Source organism: Mya arenaria, chromosome 17, assembly GCF_026914265.1.
Source record: "Mya arenaria isolate MELC-2E11 chromosome 17, ASM2691426v1".
NCBI lineage: Eukaryota > Metazoa > Mollusca > Bivalvia > Myida > Myidae > Mya > Mya arenaria.
Genome location: NC_069138.1, coordinates 53984365 through 54004186, shown reverse-complemented (window position 1 = coordinate 54004186; position 19822 = coordinate 53984365). Strand labels below are relative to the sequence as shown.

General features: G+C 34.2%; 2 protein-coding genes across 5 annotated transcripts in view; one reads left to right on the top strand and one right to left on the bottom strand.

Moving 5' to 3' along the window:
• The window catches only part of LOC128224507 (serine/threonine-protein kinase TNNI3K-like), a 47085-nt gene that overhangs the window by 22616 nt on the left and 4647 nt on the right, over positions 1 to 19822 (bottom strand). The window contains exons 1-8 of one of the 4 annotated variants that reach the window (XM_052934368.1): positions 9467 to 9579; positions 6719 to 6793; positions 6016 to 6127; positions 3916 to 4019; positions 3308 to 3405; positions 2183 to 2293; positions 1321 to 1419; positions 337 to 481 (exon numbers count right to left, since the gene is read on the bottom strand). In XM_052934368.1, coding sequence (XP_052790328.1) covers positions 337 to 481; positions 1321 to 1419; positions 2183 to 2293; positions 3308 to 3405; positions 3916 to 4019; positions 6016 to 6127; positions 6719 to 6758 — 709 coding nt within the window. In that variant the 5' untranslated portion in view covers positions 6759 to 6793; positions 9467 to 9579. Of the gene's footprint in view, positions 1 to 336; positions 482 to 1320; positions 1420 to 2182; positions 2294 to 3307; positions 3406 to 3915; positions 4020 to 6015; positions 6128 to 6718; positions 6794 to 9029; positions 9269 to 9466; positions 9580 to 19822 lie in introns of those variants that run through there. The other 3 variants (XM_052934369.1, XM_052934371.1, XM_052934370.1) reach the window with 3 other exon arrangements.
• On the top strand, positions 12231 to 19700 carry LOC128224506 (uncharacterized). The gene is made up of 2 exons (XM_052934367.1): positions 12231 to 12596; positions 14158 to 19700. Exons 1-2 carry the CDS (start codon positions 12323 to 12325, stop codon positions 16476 to 16478), a joined length of 2595 nt encoding a protein of 864 aa, XP_052790327.1. The 5' UTR covers positions 12231 to 12322; the 3' UTR covers positions 16479 to 19700.

Genomic DNA, 19822 nt, shown 5'->3' with positions numbered 1-19822 from the left:
ATTTTGGCATGCAGCCTTCATAAAAATTGCTATGATTTTAACTCTGCTTTCTTGGCCCTTCTAAAGTAAAAAACCAGTATTTTATTTAATGATGTCAATATGTCATAATTTTATGACATTGAATATTTACTTATAGGAAATTGTTGCTTTACCTGATGAAGACTAAACGTGATATGGAAGTGAGAATAAGCCTTCTTTTTTCGATATTTAACATGTTTGATTACAGATTCCTCCTTATAGGAATATAGGGACAGAAACATGTTGTGCAATTTGTTTTTCTTTTAAAGGGAAAGTTGGTAAATATCATTTCAGAACACAATTTAAAATGAACCGTACCTTCTGCTTTATTGCTCTCTATTCCTTCTATTAGCAGCTGAGTTACCCTCAAATGACCTTTACCACAGGCAAGGTGTAAGGGTCGGTCACCAACGCTGCCTGCTACATTCAAGTCTGCTCCACTGCGCATAAGGACCTCGACAACCTGTTAATATAATATACATTATAGTAACCATAAAGTGCACAGCTTGAAATTAGAGCAAAGCATAGAGTCTCCAACCTGTAATTATAGTAAATCATGAATTTTTAACGTGTAAAGATAGAAATCCATAAAGTCCTCAACCAGTAAATAGAGTAGACCCTCAATTCTACCCCCTGCAAAATAGAGTAAACCGTGAAGTCAACAACCAGTAAATAGAGTAAACCATGAATTCTACCACCTGTAAATACAGTAAACCATGAAGTATACAACCAGTAAATAGAGTTAACAATGAAGTCTACAACCAGTAAATAAAGTTATCCATAAAGTCTACCACCTGTCACAAGAACGCTGTTGAGTGAACACAAACATTGATCTGTTGTATTTCAGTCATAGTTGGAGCATAACTCAACAATATGTTTAAGCCAGAGTTATAGGCCTTGCTATACATGTGAATATTATCTCTGGCAACATGTGTACCAAGTTTAATTTAAAATTCTTGAGGGTTAAAATTCTTGAGGGTTTTTTTAAGTTAGGGTCAAGTTCTTCCACAAAGTAGCAGATGACAGCTATGATAATACATTGATTTGTTTTCTTCAAAAAACAGGCAACCAAAAATATGAAACTATGAGTTATAAAATCTGTAAATAAAACAAATCTTGAGTGCAGTCTGTAAATAGTCTTAATCATGGGTAAGAAGAAATGTTGCCCTCTGAGCTATGAGATTAACACAGAAAAACAAGTATTTAAATGTCAAGTTGCAATTGAGCATTCTACTCTGTGATTTGATTGTGTAACTTTGTGTTTTACACTTGATTCGTCTTATTCAATATTAACACACTAACCTTATCATGGCCGAAGTTACAGGCCATGTGTAGTGGCGTAAACTTGACAGCGTCCCCCTGATTCACACATGCACCATTATGTATGAGGCAGCTGGCAATCTGTGGAAGGGAAAGCATTCTGTTATACAAAAATGGCTTATTTGTTAAGATAGCTTGCCACACTTTTTTACATTATTTCTGTCTCCTGAAGAAACCACTTTTAAAAGTATGCCACTTACATGCAGCTTTGTTGTCATAGCATCCTGAATGCAGCGAATACATGCCATATTTCTGAGAGGCTTCCCAGGGGATTTTGGTCTGAATTCCAGGGGATTTTAATATTACACCAGGGGATTTTTATGCAGCGAAATTTACCGCAATATGTACATTTATGATATAAGAATAAAAACAGAAACACACTCTAATTGCAATAATTTTTGGACTTAGTCATCATGGTCTTTCATGGAATTTATTACTCATAATATTATGGATGCTTTCCACTGTCAAACTTGAGCTTTTTTTTTTTTAAAGTGGATGGGTCGGAATTCTGGGGGATTTTCCCCCCGCTGGGGAATATGGCATGTATGAATACAGCAAGTATTTATATTGCAGCCTGTATTCAGTCAATGTTTCCATGGCAACCTTAATGCCGCAAGTATTGAGACCACATCCTTAATGAATCAAAATATTTCCAAGCAAGATTTGAGATGGCAACCTGTATTCAGCTGATTTCATAGCAATGGCTGCCAAGTAAACCTATGTACAACCTGGCCACATCGGCCATGGCAATTGCAAAGTAGCTTATTGTTTCCATGGACACCTAGAAATGCAGAGAAAAATGTTATGATACATATCTCAATCTCAACATGGCCAATGTGTATACCTCCTGGTGGCCACACATGGCAGCTATATGCAGGGCAGTAAGACCACTGTTTTCAGGCTGGTTTACATCTACACTGCCTTCCAACAGGGCTTGAACACAGTCTATATCCCCCTGAAAAATAGATTTGGCACATTGTTTTGAATCACCTTTTCGAAAGTGATTCCTTGCTATACTCTGAAAGGTTACTCAAATCTTGCAACATTAGAGGTAGCCTTATCAAAGTATTTTAGACGAAAGATGTTAAAGATAGGAGTATGCTACATATATGTATTATAATGTATAAAATATTATTGTATATATTAAATAAACTGCCAACTGCAGCGGAACTGCTTGTAATTTAAAATAAAGCAAAATACTTCCAAGATGCATTAGCATAGGACATACGTTTCCCTTTCATTTCTGGTATGTCATATTTGATGTATTTAGTGAACTGTATCGTTTCTGGCATTTACACTTCAAGCCCATAGAGGCAGTGCCTTAGATTCATTCACTTAACACAAACATGGAACTTTTGAATATGAAAAGTGATTTATTCACTCGCATTTTGGCAAGCCATTATTTAAAGTAGGGATGACAATAATTTTTTTTATGAATTTCACCAAATACATGATTTACAGACGCAAGTATCAGATCTGGTGCGTTTCCAATAAGACAATTTATGCTGTGTACACAATTGACCCTAATAAATTAATTGACAGTTGTTGTGAGAGTTGCAAACTGTCAACAAAAGGCGCTAATTTGCAAATAGCACTGGTGTCAATTAGCGAAGTTTTGATAGTGGTACATCGCCAACACAATTGTATTGTTAACCAATTAGAGAGTTTTCACCAAACAATGGATGTGGACGAGCGAATAAGTAACTACCGTTACGAGCAATGGGGGTATTGTTTGCAATGATTATCACAATTGATTGGTTGATATTAAAATTCAGGAATGATGCATATTAATGAAGTAAACAACAATATTTCAGTATGGAAAATGGTCAGTTTAAATACTATTTCATAGAGAAAACAAATAACAAATCTATAAATATTTTTCGTTCATTTAAAATATTTTTCGTTCATTTAAGTTCTGAAATTTTAGATATTTTTACGTCACCAAACATGGTAGTATGATGTTCAATACCTTGTATGTAGCAAGATGGAGGGCAGAGAACTGGTTCTTGGAGAGAGCCCCTGGTTTAACGCCATGTTGTAACAGAACCTCCACAAGGTGCTTGCTCCCTTAATGGAGTCATGTGGTATTCATCATTATAAAGATAGAATTTGAGAAGTTATGGTCTGCAACAAAATATTAATCACAGATGTTTTGTTAATGTAAATGAATACCCTGATGGTACTTTATTAAGTATAGTCTCTAAATTATAAAAGACATCATTTAAAAAAACCAAACAGGTGGAACAAATGGGTTATGTTGCTTCATCTATTAGCTCTAGACAGCCCTATAGCATACTTATCTACAACAGCATATTAAATGAAAGCCTTTTTTATTTCGCCCTGGCAAGTATTTTGCTGCCTCACAGACAGTGCTTTTCAGTTAAGTTCAAGTTATTTAAAACATCTTTATTAAAATTGAACTGTTAAAATCATGTGGACTTTCTGAAGGATGATTGGCCACCTCATGTACAACAATAAAGTAAAAAATAATTCACTTCTCATATCAGTGATATGAAGTTTTTTTCAGAAACATAATATCAAGTTAAAATAAAATATACATAATTTAGGAAATTATACCTCCTGAAACACAAGCTATATGTAGGAGTGTAAGACCGGCATCTGTTACTTCATGGACATTGTCGTCTATCAGAAGTGCCGCTACCCTGGTGCTGTCGCAAGCACTGGAAAAGAATATAAATTAAGATACTGGATTAACACTGATACATTATACCACCTCTAGCAAACATACCTTAAGAGTATGTTGAAATTTTAGACCAGCATCTAACACTTAATGGACATTTTCATCTATTTACAATGATGCTACCGTTGCTCTGTCACAAGCATTGTTTAGGTGATTTACAGAACCAGGGAAATATCTAGTGATTTCAGTGGTTGAAACAGAAAAATATCAATTTGATAGTTTTTACCATTTGAAATGTTCAATTCAAATCCGTTGTCTAAATCAAGGTCAACAAACACGAAAGGCTGGGACATTAGAAGAGCTCTGACAAGCAGATAACTTTTGGAACTCACTCAGTGAAACATATTGCGATTTTGAACTGAAACAAAACCATTATGTTCTATATTTTTTTATTTACAAAAATGAGGAGTGCAAAAATGTACCATGTCAACTGCCGTAAGTGCAGCTACCCTAACTGTGAGTAACTCTATCATAAGCACTGTCTTACTGTGTAGATTATAATTAATGCAATAAATCTGTCTTTACTGGTGGGGGCTGTCTTAGAATATAATTAATGCAATAAATCTGTCTATACTCGTGGGTTGGGCTGTTTTTAGAACCTAACAGTGCCACTTCCTTAACATTTGCACATGCCCTGTAAATGACTGTAAATAGAATAGAAAATTAATTCAGTAAATATGTCTTTATTAGCTTTTATTGGGTGAAACAAGAAACGTACAGTGATTTTTTTTAGTATTATTTCAGCGCTTGTTCCTTCCAAATTGGATTTTTTTTCAACTTAACGAAAAATACAGAGTCATGCTAAAATAGCAAATATAATAGCAAATATACATGTTAACTTTTCTGAAGCATAAATTATTCTGTAAAATAGCTATTCTTATCAAGATTATTTTTTTGTACCGGTAGTTAAAAAACTTAAAAGCTTTATACCGAATATTTTTGGCCCAACTGCCAAATTTCCTTTTTCCGAAAGTCATTTTATTAGGTGAGTTATTTAGAAGCTAGCCAATGCACACTCGCTAGTAAAGAGGCACTCGATAGGCATTCCATGCTGAACAATAAAACAGCTAGCATTTAATTGTGTTCTGCTAAACTATTAGTTGGAGCCTGAATGTATCCAGCCTGCCAACTTTATTATTATTCTAATAGAAGAACAAAAATAAATACTAAATTTAACTATTAAAGACACTTAACTACAGTTTATAGTTCAGATAATAGTATGTTTTTTTAGAACAGCCTTCTAAGCTCAACAATTCAATACAGTGTTGATTAAAAAAGACTTTTAGGAAAAAATAAAAAATACTACGAAGAATAAAATTAATCAAGAAAATGATGTGACAGTTTTGTATTACATACCTTGACATTTCTTGACTTAGCACATTATGTAAAGACTGCTTATTACGTTCTGCAGAACCTTTTAAATTGGTGTTGTGGTTTTTAAGATAATTATAAAAGGATAGAAACCATCATTTTTTGTACTACTTGGAAGTCAATTGACAAGTTCATTGACAGGAAATGTGGGTTATATTCTCAGTGCAAAGTTCATTGACAAGAAATGAAGGTAATATATATTCTAATTGACTGTTAGGCCTAAAAGAAAAATGTTTGTTAAGGGTAACATCCCAAAAACTAATAGGTAGGATTTATTTTTTTCAAATATAGTTTGTCAAGATCATTTTCAACTACCGGGACGCACAGAAGAGTACCGGTGAAAACAATACACTTAAGCAATATTTGGTTTAACTGAGGTGGGAAGAAAAGCATCTACCATGGCCTCACGCAAGCTGTTCTGTGAAAACACAGTAAACCTCGTTTCCACAAAAAAACTACCCTCCGGTTGGGATATCTATTTTACACTCTCAGTCATGGAAAATACTTATAATCTTCCACTGCAAACTATGAAAGATACTTTTAATCTCATCTCATATAACTTTATCTCATATTATATTATTTTATCTCCAATTGACTTGTCTCACCTGCATGCCAATTGCAGATCGGACCATTCCGGCCCTTGTACAGGTCTCAAATCTTCGCTGATATGGGAACGAAATAATGAGAAACTCTCACTTATCTTTTTCTTCAGTTCATCTGAAAAAAGACAAGATATCAATTTAACAACTTCACAGTAATACTAATACATAATAATTAAACAGCATTTTCATATTCTTATAACATTTTTCTTTATTTTATTTCCATGTTCAAATTTACTAACTAGTTGTAATACACCTATAAATAAAGATATAAAACACTTTAAAATTAAATGACAGAATGCTGGTCCCAAATTTCTCGAAATATCTTGAGCTTAACAGGTTTTTGTTTTAAATGAGCAAAATCAAATATTTAAAGCTGCACTCTCACAGATTGATCGATTTGACATTTTTTAATTTTATTTTTCTCACAGAATCAGCTGATTTTGGCATCAATGCTTTCTATTTACCGGTAGTCATGTATATAAGATAACTAAGATAACTCACAATATGACAGATCTCAATCATTTGGAAAACTGCCCAAATATTATTTTTTTCTTAAAGCATTTGTAGTGCTTGTTCACTTATAGCCATAAAACAGCATATCATGATATTTGTTTAGCTTAATAATTTTCTATGGAAATTGGACATTTCGAGCAATTGGGGTCTGGCATTAAAAAATAAAACCATCTGTGACAATCATTGTACTTGCCAGCACATGAGATGGCCGGTCGTGACTTGTAATTCCCCATTTTGATATTCAAACAACCCAATCATTGTGCTATCCCTAAAAAAGAACCAATATTATATCATTATACAGTTGCAAGTCAAAAATACATTAAGTATTATATGATTTTATCATTTTTTCTACCTTGGTCTAATTTCAATATAAAGTTGTTCATCACATCATAGTTTTTTCAACATTGCTATATGGCCCTTTCTTTGTCTATTCAACCCTAGGTGGCTGTTTCAACCAGAAATGGTGTAAAAAAAGGTTGGAATTACAGCTTACAACAGATTTCTACAATGTTAACATATTTATTTTACTAAAAATGTATTTATAATGTCAGCATTAAGGAGCAGATAGGATATAAATACACAGAAAGAGTCAGACAAATGCCAACTTGTGAGTCAAGTGAAGACGACATATAACAGTTATAGTACAATTATCTAGGACAACTAAAATAGAAGTATTTTCATTGATCCAGACAAGCAAAACAAATTTGGGTAAAGTCACCACAATAATCAAATAAAAGTCAAATTATTGTCCTTCTTTAACCATCGAAGTCTGGCATAAAAGGACACACCAATCATTGGATTAGGGCCTTCTTGAGTGGTTTGCTCTTAGTAAGTTGTCCTTGAATTGGATTCTTCTGACACAGTGAAGGTGGAATCTAGCTTACAAAAGACTCCGAGCTTGGCCTAAACCTCTTTCATTGAATGAAATTACTTCAACGACATTACACAAGGTCTTGACGCCACAATACCCCCTTTCTCAGCCAACAACATATCTGATATGTCATATCACCTACCTTACTGTAGCCAACAACTTTGACTGTTCAAACCTACAGAAAGACCTCTACAAACTTGGACAATGAAAAAAGAGAAGGAAAATGGCAGATCCAGACAAGTGTCAAGTCATCTGCATCTCCCAGAAGAAAAAAACAGTCTACTATGACTAAGCCTTTACAACCAGTCTCTTCAACATGTAGAATCAACAAAATATCTTGGTGTCACCGTCAGCAAATCCTTTGACATGGGGGAACAGATCAGCAATATCACAAACAAAGCCTGTATTTTGTAAGAAAAATCATATCATCGCCTCCTCATCCCCAAAAGAAATAGCTTACCAATCACTTCTTCAACCAAAACGTGAAATATGCTTACTTTGTTTTGGACCGATACCAAAAGGACAATATTCAACTGAAAATGGTAAAACGTCCAGTCGCACACTACTGGTTGAGAAGCATTTTCCGACAGTTTTTATTGAATTAATTATACGTGTTTAAGTACCTACTAAAATTGTTCACATTTTAGATAACTACAGCTCAAGCTGCTATTGTTGATATATTTTTCACATGTGTGACGTCACATATTGTGTATCTAATAGGGGCGCAAAGAGGCTACTTACACTGTTCTGATTAGCTTTTGATGAGAAGCAGTTTCCGACAAATCGAATGTGGGGCAGATTTAAGGTGCCTATTGTGTGTTTTTATTATCTGTTTATTTAATATACTAAATATAAGACTGTAATAAGATAAATATTTTTTAATTTTTCAGCATTTACAAAAAATTTAAACCCTTGAATTTACGACAGTCCATTCATACTCGAAATCAGGCAGACACTGATTATCAATGATATTTTGATTCAATCTGATAGAAACTTGTGTTTGTATACATTTAAATGAATGTGGGTGCGAAATAAGCATGACCTCAGTGTTCACAAATATGTATACAATGATCATCGTTTCTATAAGTCAATTTAGGAAAACCTTGTAGCTATTCATAGATATGCCAATTAGGTTCACACGCATGCGCAATACGCTGCGCATGCCGATCCCCCACGTGCAAGTTTGTGTACAAAATGAAAAATAAACATTAAACATTAAATAATAATAAAATAAAAGTTACTTACGTGTCACGGAAATAAGTTACAATATAGTTGAATTGCAGTACATTTTTTAAGAAGATCTAAAGAAAGTAGGCGAAAAAGCGATTTGTAGGAAACTGCTTTCCGTCGGAAACTGCTTCTCAACCAGTACAGATCAAGCATCTCTGAGATGCTCAAATACCTCAAATGGAACACACTACAGGACTGCAGAAATATCTCCCGTCTTAATCTCCTACTTGTAACAAGAATTCAAACGACCTAGTTGCAATCAACAAAACCAACCGTCTTCTTCCATGGTCTCATCTCTCCCGACTTCAACACACTCCTTCAAGAGACCACAATGTACTACAAGCTATTGGCAACAATCTTTTTCCGCTCCAACTAATAAGGAGTGGAACAGTCTAACACTGACCATCATATCAGCAGGCTCAGCTAATGCCTTCAAGACGCAACTAGCCACCCTCTAGATCCAAACTCTTAAATATATCTGTATGAATACAACGCAGGACCAATTCTGGCATATGGCATTGTTTGTTTTTTTATTTTATTTTTATCCTCATGCATGCTCTCTTTTTCTTTCTGGTCTAATAGCGCAATACCCTGGCAATAACATTCAGTCTATTGAATGTTGCCAGTATCTGGTAGAAGAATTCAAGATAGAAGCTAGAAGTATGTTTACACTTTAGATAGTTTAGATAGTTTAGTTTAATACTAAGTGTTTGTGTTTTAAGCAATGGTTTGAGATTAGTCTTAGAGAAATAGAGTCATTGATAAAAATAAATATTTAAAATATTATCAAATTTAAACTCAACTTATGAGAGGAAATACATGACTATTTCTATTTCATACCATAAGGATCTTGAAAATAAAGGAGCATCAAATTGTGGCATTTATATATGTCTTACATTCTCTCAGCATCAATTTGACAAATATTTGCTTTAAGCGGCCGAATTGAGGAGCAGTCTACAGTTTTAAGCATTGTGGTATTTTCCAACTTTACGCGGTTACATCCCCTTCGAACGCGGGAGATCTATAATAATCGAAAGGAGATATCACCACGAGAAAGATAAAGATAGCAAAAAGAACAACAGCAGCAGCAGCAACAACAACAACAACAATAACACTACTAATATATCCTTTATCAGTATGTCTGAAAATAGCTCATTGGGCTTAAATGTTTCCTGTTTGCATATAACCGACTTTCAATACTCTTTCAGAAACAGTAACATGCTTGAAATACCAAGTGTTTAAACAGTAAACAGTAAGTTTTCGGTTTGAGGCCGTCCAGGTTTGGACCTAATCTACCAAAGATTTCAAAGAGTTCGAAAGATTGATCAATACCTGGAGTGGCTACAAATGCAGATGTTCTATGTGTGTTTAGTTTCAATCAATGTTTTGTAGTGCGTGCGTGCGTGCGTGCGTGCGTGAGTGCGTGTGTGCGTGCGTGCGTGCGTGCGTGCGTGCGTGCGTGCGTGTGTGTGTGTGTGTGTGTGTTATTAATCTTAGCTTTTTAATATGCTTATTTAGTTTTAGTTTAAGTTAATTTATGTGTAATACATGCATGCCTGGTGAAGTTCAGTTTTGTGCATGTCGTTTAGTTCGCTGATCTTTTTATAACCATAGATTACTTTTATATGCGGTATATGTATACCCGGCTTTTCGATGATATATTACCCACATTTATAAGTATCTTTAAAAATCTATAAATTATAAAACATTGATATATACTTGCATTTCCGTATGACGTGTCACGTATTAAATGATTTATTGCTTTTTAGACCATTTGTTTGCTTATAACTGGATACTCTATGTTATGTCGGAAAATAGTGTAATTATGCTTATAATAACCGACTTAAAACAAAGATATCTTTTTTACCTGACCGCATCACTCACGGTCCCATATATATTCATTAGGCATGTCGTTTGGTGCGTTTTCATCTTGCCTTTTTTAATTTTGAAAAAAAAATATGCCATTGTCTAAAATGTGTTTGTTTGTGAGTGTAACATTCATGAACAAAAAAAGCAGCACTTGTTTCACCTGCTTATTGTTCTTTCTAAATAGTTTCATTTCAAATGATGTTTTATCTTCAGGAACACCTGCCTTGATCCTACGACTCCGTATATCATGATACCGTATCATCCTGGGCAACTTTTGACTCCTCATAAGCTTTGCTGACTAAAATATTTCATCACTGTATACAATTTCTTACTTAATTTACTGATTATAAACACATTTTCTGTTTTCGGTAGCAGAAGCCTTAACACAAAATGCATTTAAAAAGATAGTTGGCCGATTGTTCGGAACTTTGTTAAAGTTAACACTTTTTTTAAAAGTCATCGTTGTTAACTTTCAAATCGCTACTGCTTTGGAAGTTTAATTGATACATCAGTGATCTCCGTGTTCTCAATAATTGAGATAACTGTTTCAACTAAGCTTGTTTTATTTGAATATATTAACACATCATGAAATATTTCGCGTTTAAAAGTTAACAAAAATGTCGTTAATCACACTGTTAAATTAAAATAAGTTCTGAACAAATCGCCCAGTGAACATCAAAAGATTCATACGAACACAGAACTTTAAACCTAATGCCTGTGATACGAGCTTGCTATACTAAAGTTTAATATTACAGCAAAACGTTTAAAAGAAATGGTAACTGTCATTAGAAACGATTTAATATATACTTGAATTGACACGTTGTTTATTTAACTCAAATATTCTTTAATCAATTGTAAAGAACATTAACAAATTAGACACACGTCTTTGAATGTCTTTTTCACACCCACAACACCAACAGTTTGCCTAGCATTGTTCAAAGACAAATTTTCTTTGAAGTCTCCATTGATCAATGAATATTTCACAGTCACAAAATACATTCTTACATATTTTAACATTTAAATTTAGACTTTAATGATTTTTATAAGTCTTATAAATGTATTTCATGAATATATGTGCCTTTTTAGATCTCATTTCCAACTTCTTTTGAAATAAAATTTGACAAATTATATTATTTTCTTTATATTCAAAATAAAAACTAAAAATTAAATTAAGGCGCCGATATGTCTCTGTTGAAATTCAGTAAGGGGCCGGAACGTCTCGAGTCACTTTAATTAAGGGGACGAAATGGCATTGCCGAAATGTCTTAGGGGCCGTTTTCGTAGTAGGCCGATTTGGTAAGGGGTCGATTTGTCTCTCTCCCTAATTTAGGGGCATATCCTTTTTGACTTTTGCTCCTCTCTCAGAACCGAAATTTATTTGTTTTAAAGTGTTGGTAAGGGGTGAGGGTGGGGTCATTCCTAGTCATTCTAAAATGACATCCAGGGTTTTTAATGATGTTTGGCCTGGACGGCATTTTTGAATGACTAGGGCTGGGGTACTCCCCATGAAAATTTGAACAATTTCTTGCCCGAATTTGTGCATCTTTGGCGAATAATTATCCTTTTTCTATATTGAAATAAAAAGTAAACTGGGACATCAGTGGCCTTTAAAATTAATTATAATGAAACACATAAAATTTACAAATTGTTAATACCCTATTACAAGAAAATAAAAAGTCTAGAATAAACGTAAAAAGTGTTGTCTGCTGCATTGTTAATTGATATAAGCGGCCCAATTAAAAAACAAACACCTTCAACTTCCTGGTCTATTTGTTTATTATCAAACGTGCCGTTAACTACGTAAATTGAATACAATGAAACTGCAGTATGTACGTTTACCTTAGGGCAAATCGAAATGTTGTGAGAGTTTTGAATGTCACCCTTCAAAAATGCTACAGACCAAGTGTTGGGTCTTATTCTGAGGAAAGAGTTGACCCAGCTCTGTGGTACAAAGTGTTTATTTTGGACTCAATATTTATAGATTGTGACAGACGATCGATTTATTGGAGTTGTGAAAAAAACGGCTTGTCTGAAGAATTCCATTCAGTGCCTACTCATGAACTACGTTACCGAAATGTAGTGGAATTCTTCCAAGATAAAGGTAAATTTCACATACATATAATTTAAGCCGTAAATTAGGGTTCCACTATAACATCAAGCAATAAGGATTCCATTCCATGAGAAAACAAACATTCATAAATGACAGTATTAAAAAAATGACTTTCATTTCAAAAAAATCGTCATCGATTATATATTTTTGGTTCAACTGATATGTTTTAATGAGCTTTTACATTGATTAAGTACATGTGTACTTTCAAATTCATTTAGCATCATATCAAGCTTGCCTCAGTGTCATTCAGGGAACTTTATCTTTCAAATTTGTGTTTGTTGTCTTTCTGTTTAATGGGTCTGTTAAGCTTTAGAAAACAAAACATAAAATTATTCTCTTGCCTTCATTTACATTTCAAGCATATTTTGATTTACTGTAATAACTTAAATTCGTGCTATATATACTTGTTGAACTAGTTTAACTATCGTATTTCCCTCCTATAAGGCGCTCTGCTTATAAGACAACCCCTTACTTGTCTCATGAAGTCTGGTATTTTTGTATAGACTCGTTTATAAGACGGGGTCTATTCTTAAAGCAAATCAAGCACTTTAATTTCTCCAAGTCTGTGATAATGTTCAAGCTAAACAGTCAATTGTCAATAAAATTTGTTGTTAAGAAAATTGCTGTTTTCTTGTCAACTATGAGCTCTCTTATGTGGAGGTAGGTTAATAAGTAGAACAATGTAACGCGGTAAAGGTGGCAGCTAGGATTTATTTTGCGTTTCTTATTTTCGTACACCCAAAGGTTCATTCATATTTGTTGTGATTTCAAACATTTCGGTCATGATTTGAAGGTTCTCAGATGATAATTTTTGATTTTTTTTTCTGATCATATGGTATTCGACTCACCGATTTAAATACAATACATTGCCACACGCATTAAATCTCTTCACCACTTGTGCTCTAACATCACAAAGTGTACCGTTTGATCTGCAGCCGACACATTCCAATACATGAGTTAATGAGTTAAACTTTTGCAAGTATTTATATGGATTGCAGTTGATGGGATTTACTTCAGGCGAAATAAATTACCATTGGGGATAAATTCATGTAACGATTAATGAAATATGTATTGAAACTTACCATTTAACCTGTATGTAAGCCTTATCGTGTGAAAAAAGTAAGTTTTATTTTGGATATAGAAAAAATAACACGGCCAATAATATCCAAAATATTTGCATTATTAAGTCGGCAAAATGTGTCTCCTGTGATCAACATGAATGGATCAATAACAAGTAATTGACAATTAGGAGATTTCTGCTAATTAAAAGATACATATATGGCGTTTTTATAGTAGTGAAACAAAGCAGATGGTTGCGTTAATCTGATGGTTGTGATCTTGTCACTTTTATTGGTGTGTCATCAACAGACAATTAATCGGTCAGTCAAATACCGTCGAATATTACTAGTTCTGTCTTGATTCTCTCTGAATTTCTTATAGCCCCGCTTATAATAAAGGCCCCCTACTTTCAGGTTTAAATCGGGACCCAATTTCCTTGTCTTATAAGCAAAAAAATCCAGTACTACAGGGTTTCTTTTTTTGTGATTTTCAGAGCAAATTTTAAAAGATGGACAGTACTATGATTTTGATCCAAATGTTGATGAGCTGTTCGAAACTTCAAGAATAATCATCAGGGAGTTGCAGCCTGATAAAATTGATAAAGAAGGAAATGTTACAAGTTATGGGGAATTACTAAAATTGCTCCATGTTTTTATTTTGCCAGAAGTTTACTTTTTACCAAAGGATAAATCAAAAGTACAAGATGTTTTAGAACACATTGAAAAGGAGCATGAATCAATAGAGGAAAGCATACAATATAAGGACAGAGCAAAAAAGAATACAGAAAATTCTTTGTGGAAACAGAGACAGAATATTCTAAGAACTGAGAAATTCTCAAGTCAGCAATACATAGCTTCCTTAGATGAAAAATTCCTCAGGATTTTCTTACAACATGTCATAAAGGACTTGAGGAAGCTCAATGAACTATTGTTAGAATTTGAAGGAGAGATCAGACCATTGAGAGACTCAATCACAGAAAAAGATGTAACAAAGCTAAACAATGCAAGATCAGAAAGAGATGAGATTTTAAAATCAATTGAAGTTTCCACAGTAGCAAGAGAAGAGATAAACAATGTTTTGTTCCGAAAGCATATTAAGAAAACTTTTTCTAGAACCAAACAAGACCCATCCGAGTTTCATCAGCTGTATGTTGAAATAAGTAAGAGACTTGATCAGTTTAATGTGGAAATTAGAGACGTTATAAATGCAAAGATCAAAGTATCGTGTGTTAGAGAAGCAGTTATTCTCACACTTAAAGAAATTGAGGCCGATGGAAAATCATATGGTTACAACAGGAAAAAAGGAACATTTGAAAATGAAACTGATCTTTTCGACCCTAGCAGAAAACCTGAAGAATGGTCAACATTGAATGACAAAGTTAAGACATACCTTATTGTGAAACAGGCTGGTTATAGAAGAAAATATGAGAAATTTTGCCAGATGATAAAACAGAAATGTCAACGATTATTTGATGAGTCAAAATTGTTCTCTGCGTCAGGAGATGAACTAGATATGCCTCTGTCACCAAGTACATTACAGTTTATAGATACAATCGGAAATGAAACCCAAAGTAGAAGATCAAACATTTACAGAAAAACAGTATCAGTAAATCCCAGTGAGGTCCAAACTAGACAAAGAACATTCTCAACAAGATGGTCGATGGGGAGTATATCAAAGAGTTCTTGTGAACGTATCTGTAAAGATGTGACTGAGCATATATCTTGTATGTCTTACGATCTTTCAGTGGAAATTATGGAGGGAGATGCGAGTAAAGTTCAACCTGGTTTTGTGAACAAAGTTTATACTTGCTACGAACAATATGTCTCTGAGGAGATTATGCCAGTATTGTGTGAATTATATGAAAGGAGCTACAAAAATCAATGTTTGAACCTTTCAGAGTGGATCAAAAGGTACTCCACCACTGAAGTTGGTTATGGAGAGAATACTATGGCCAGATTCTTGGACACTTCTCGCAGTTTAAGTCAAGACTCTTCAAGAATACCATCAGAAACTGACAGCGACGATTTTGAGGAAATTGAGGCACCACCAGTACCATGTGGAATGTCAAAGACGAACACCTTAGGCGGCCTAAGTCTTCTTGATCTGCCAATTGAAACTCTGTACGAAAAGTTTAATGACCAATGTGAATCCATGCCCCAGTCCTTCGTTGGTGCTCTTGATATGACAGGGCTAGATGACTATATTGATGTTCTTGAAGATTGTTCAGTACGAGAAATCACCCTGTCTGAACATGCTCAACCTAGTCAGGTAAATGGACATGCTATCACACATGATAATGGGGATAAACAACTTGGCACTGCTGGTTTATTGGAAAATAATGGACTTAAAGAGGACCTTGATACAGGTAGTGTTCAAATGAGAAAGCATGAGAAAACGGAAGACTCTTTACATGCTTCAGCACGACCGTTGAAAGAACAATTTTTCAGTATGTTTGCAAAATTCTTTGAAATCATAGATGAAGAAAACGCTGCCAATACACTTTTCAGCAAGCTACGACACTTAACAAGAGCTGTTAAGTTTATTGAAACGCAGATCTCAAAGTATCAGCCCAGAGGCAAAGAAGTTCCCCTGTGCGCAGATGACTTGCTAGATGTACTTATCCTCCTGCTTTGCAAACTAGATGCAGACAAGTTTCTTTGTCTGTATGCTCACCTAAACCTGTTAATTCAGGTTTCTCCACCTTTCATGCAGGGCAACGCGCATGACTACTCTCTTGTAACAATGCAAGTGGCTTACCAGCACCTTTTTGAACAACAATTGCTGCACAAGACCTCACCTGTGCTTGCGAGCTAATTTGTGAACAAATGCTGCTGCATAAGAGCTCACCTGTGCTTTGGAGCTAATTTGTGAACAAAGGATGCTTTTATAGCATTTTTACTGCTGGTTATAACCTTCTACCTGGAATACCCATTGCATAATAATTCACCTCACATTTACATTTGGGTAGTTGATTTATTAGGTTTGTGGTTATGAGTTTCCCTGTGCTAAGGAGCTAAAGCGAATGAACAACAATGCCCTAAATCAGCCTATGGATACTTCTGATTACCAACATTCATGCACCTTTAAAAACATTTCGGCATTAATTCATCTCGCTGGTTAACAGTTGTTTGGAAGATTTATATACTTGTAGAAACGGTTTTAGTGCACATTTTTATACTGCTGAAGGCATTATACATGCAGTACATGCTATGTTGTAAAATTATTTATAGGCCAACTGAAATTTATGTGTATATACTATTATATAAATATTCAAAAATGGCTTGAAAAATATCCCAAAGGGTATGGTAATTATTAGAAATTTTGTTCAGTTCCTGCATTGTGTTCCATTGTTCTAAAATATCCATATATTAATATATATATATATATATATATATATATATATATATTTATAAATACATGTACATAGATTTACTGTAGCATGATACGCCAATTTGCAGTATTGTGGTATGTTGAACTGTTAGTGCAAGTTTAAATTGATATTCATTTCTTATCTATTTGTCAATAACACAGTGTTAAACAGTAACATTTCGTCTATCTGATGATGGCAGATTTATATATAGATATATATTTATATATATATATATTATATGAGTGGTGTAGCAAATTTGAACTTGATACCTCCAATTAAATGCAGGAAGTGTAGTATACAAATGTTAATATTACTTGAAAGCCTCTCATGTTTGATTATGTACAGCTATAGGCACTTAATGTACGATTGATAAACTTGTAAGATATTAAACGGTATTGTTTAGATCAAAGATTAAATGAACAAATAATCAGTTATCAAAAGGTTAACATATGTTGTTTTTTTCTGCACGCATACCCATTCTTTTTAAATGTCTGTTGTTATTGTTTGTATAACATGCCAGTGCTTTTTTGCTAACCTGTTTGTGGCCAGTTTTTTCTGACCAATTTTGGAACGAAATTCGATCCCCTTCCCAAATGCTAAAATTTACTTTATACTTGTTAGTTAAAATAAATTCCCAATTTTGAATAAGATAAAAAATAGCATGTTTAAATAAAAAAGTTGACCCCAAACCTGTATGAAATGTTTGGTGTATTCTAACGGCAACAAACTTGATCCGATTGTTGTATTTTTTCCTGTCCACTTTGTAAGACATCCCTGGTCTGACATTTCGTCAAAATGCCGCAGCTTTCCCAGCCTGAAAGGTCACGGTCCCATTTCCAAAATGGTGGGAGAAACATTTCGTACCCTATATACATGTTGTGTAAAAAATCCATTCATTAATTGGATATATACGTTTTTAATTGTTAGTATTTTTTTCATTTTTGTTACAGTTTTGAAATCATTATCAGAGCTCATTTTTTAATTGTGTTGATATAATCTATGAAGTACGCAATAAAACTGCAGATTACGGATAAATACATGAAGGAAATGAGGCCCTTTAAAAAACAAAGAGAATAAATTCAAAATAAGGAAGTGCGGCTTGTTTTGTTTAGGAGTATGTAGGCCAATACTGATACGTGAAGCACTGTCAACGCCCTTATCGCTCGCTTAAAGGCACAGACTATAAAGTCGAAACTCGCTATGACGAACTCTGTTATCTCGCTGTTATGGTTTTGTCGAACTTTTTTCGAATGTGTTTGGTTAGAGTCTCCAAATTTTATATTTCGGTTATATCGAATGTTCGTTTTCTCGAGGTATATTCTGAGGCCCCAAACAACGCACCCTAACCCTGTGAGTTCAAGACTATCTTTACCTAACTTTAACAAGAAACACACAACGTTACAACACAACAAAGACACACAGCATATCGATGTCCTCACGTCAAAACGCTGAAGCTACAAAATCCCAAGTTTTTAATAGCAACGCTTTTTTTATTGTATTTTCTTTGTAAATTGATCACACATGGTTTGTTTACAAATGCCGAAAGTTACACTGTCTGAAGTTTCGGCATTTCTGTTTCCCTGTGAGATTTCCAATTATTGTTCACATTTTTGTCACATGATACACCACAATTTTCTCATGGGACTATTTATTAACATGCGATTATATGCGGCTTGCCTTTATAATCTTAGTGATGTTAAACTTGCAACTTCGGCATTTTGACGTAAGGCAATCGAAAGCATTAATACATGTCTTCTGTAACCGCCATTTGAACAATCAACGAACCAGGAAGTTTACTTTAATAGGGTAAAATCTAGTCTATGGGATCCCAAACCCACTCATAAGCCTAGTATTGTTTTTTTTTTGTTTTTTTTTCACTAACCCGATCTATACCGTCTCATCCCGACCCTACATTCTTTTGCCGTAGTGTAGATTTTTTTTCTCGTAAATTCCTAAAAATGTGTACATGTACATTTCTTCAGTGAATATGTTAATTTTTTCTACGATAGTGATATACTCTGATTATAGGTCGGTTTGATAACAAAATCCCGGTTCTCAAAAAAAAGTTATGAATACCTACCCTCAATCACTTTTGTTTGACCTTATTAAACATTGTTAGATACTGTATCAAAAACATGCTAGAGTCAACAATAGTCATGCTGATATGATAATGTCACACCACTCATTGACGTCATATTCGGACACATTGTGCATTGTTTATCCTAACCTAATAATCATTCATCTTAATAATCGGAATAAGGAAAATTAAAGTGTGTCTTAGTTTTGTTTTAGTGTCAGGGGCGGCTCAAGGACTTGGCGTTAGAGGGGGCGTAGCTTAGGAGCGTACCATTTTGCCTTTCGCGCTACCCTCAGAACCGAAATTTATATGGATTAAAATGTTGGCAGTGGGGTTTGTGGGAACTCACCCATGAACATTTTAACAATTTCTAGTCCAAAATGGTGCAGTCTGAGTGTATTTTATTTCTTTTTCTCCGATAATGACATAAAAAGTAAACTTGGACGACCCCTCTGGATCCGCCAGTGTGTGTCATTTATTTTACCATATTTTTTACGAATGAACAACGTTAAATAATTGTGTTGTGTTTTTGAAAAGTGATATATATATGTATGCATAATATGGGTTGAATAAAATGTAGCACTTTTTCTCTGTGAGAGTTGTTCTCTTTACGTGTTGGATAAGCACTGCAACTTCATCACAGAAGTCCTGATGAAATAATTATCCTGCTGTATTCAGCGTTAGCACTGTTCTCTGAATACAAAAGAAAAT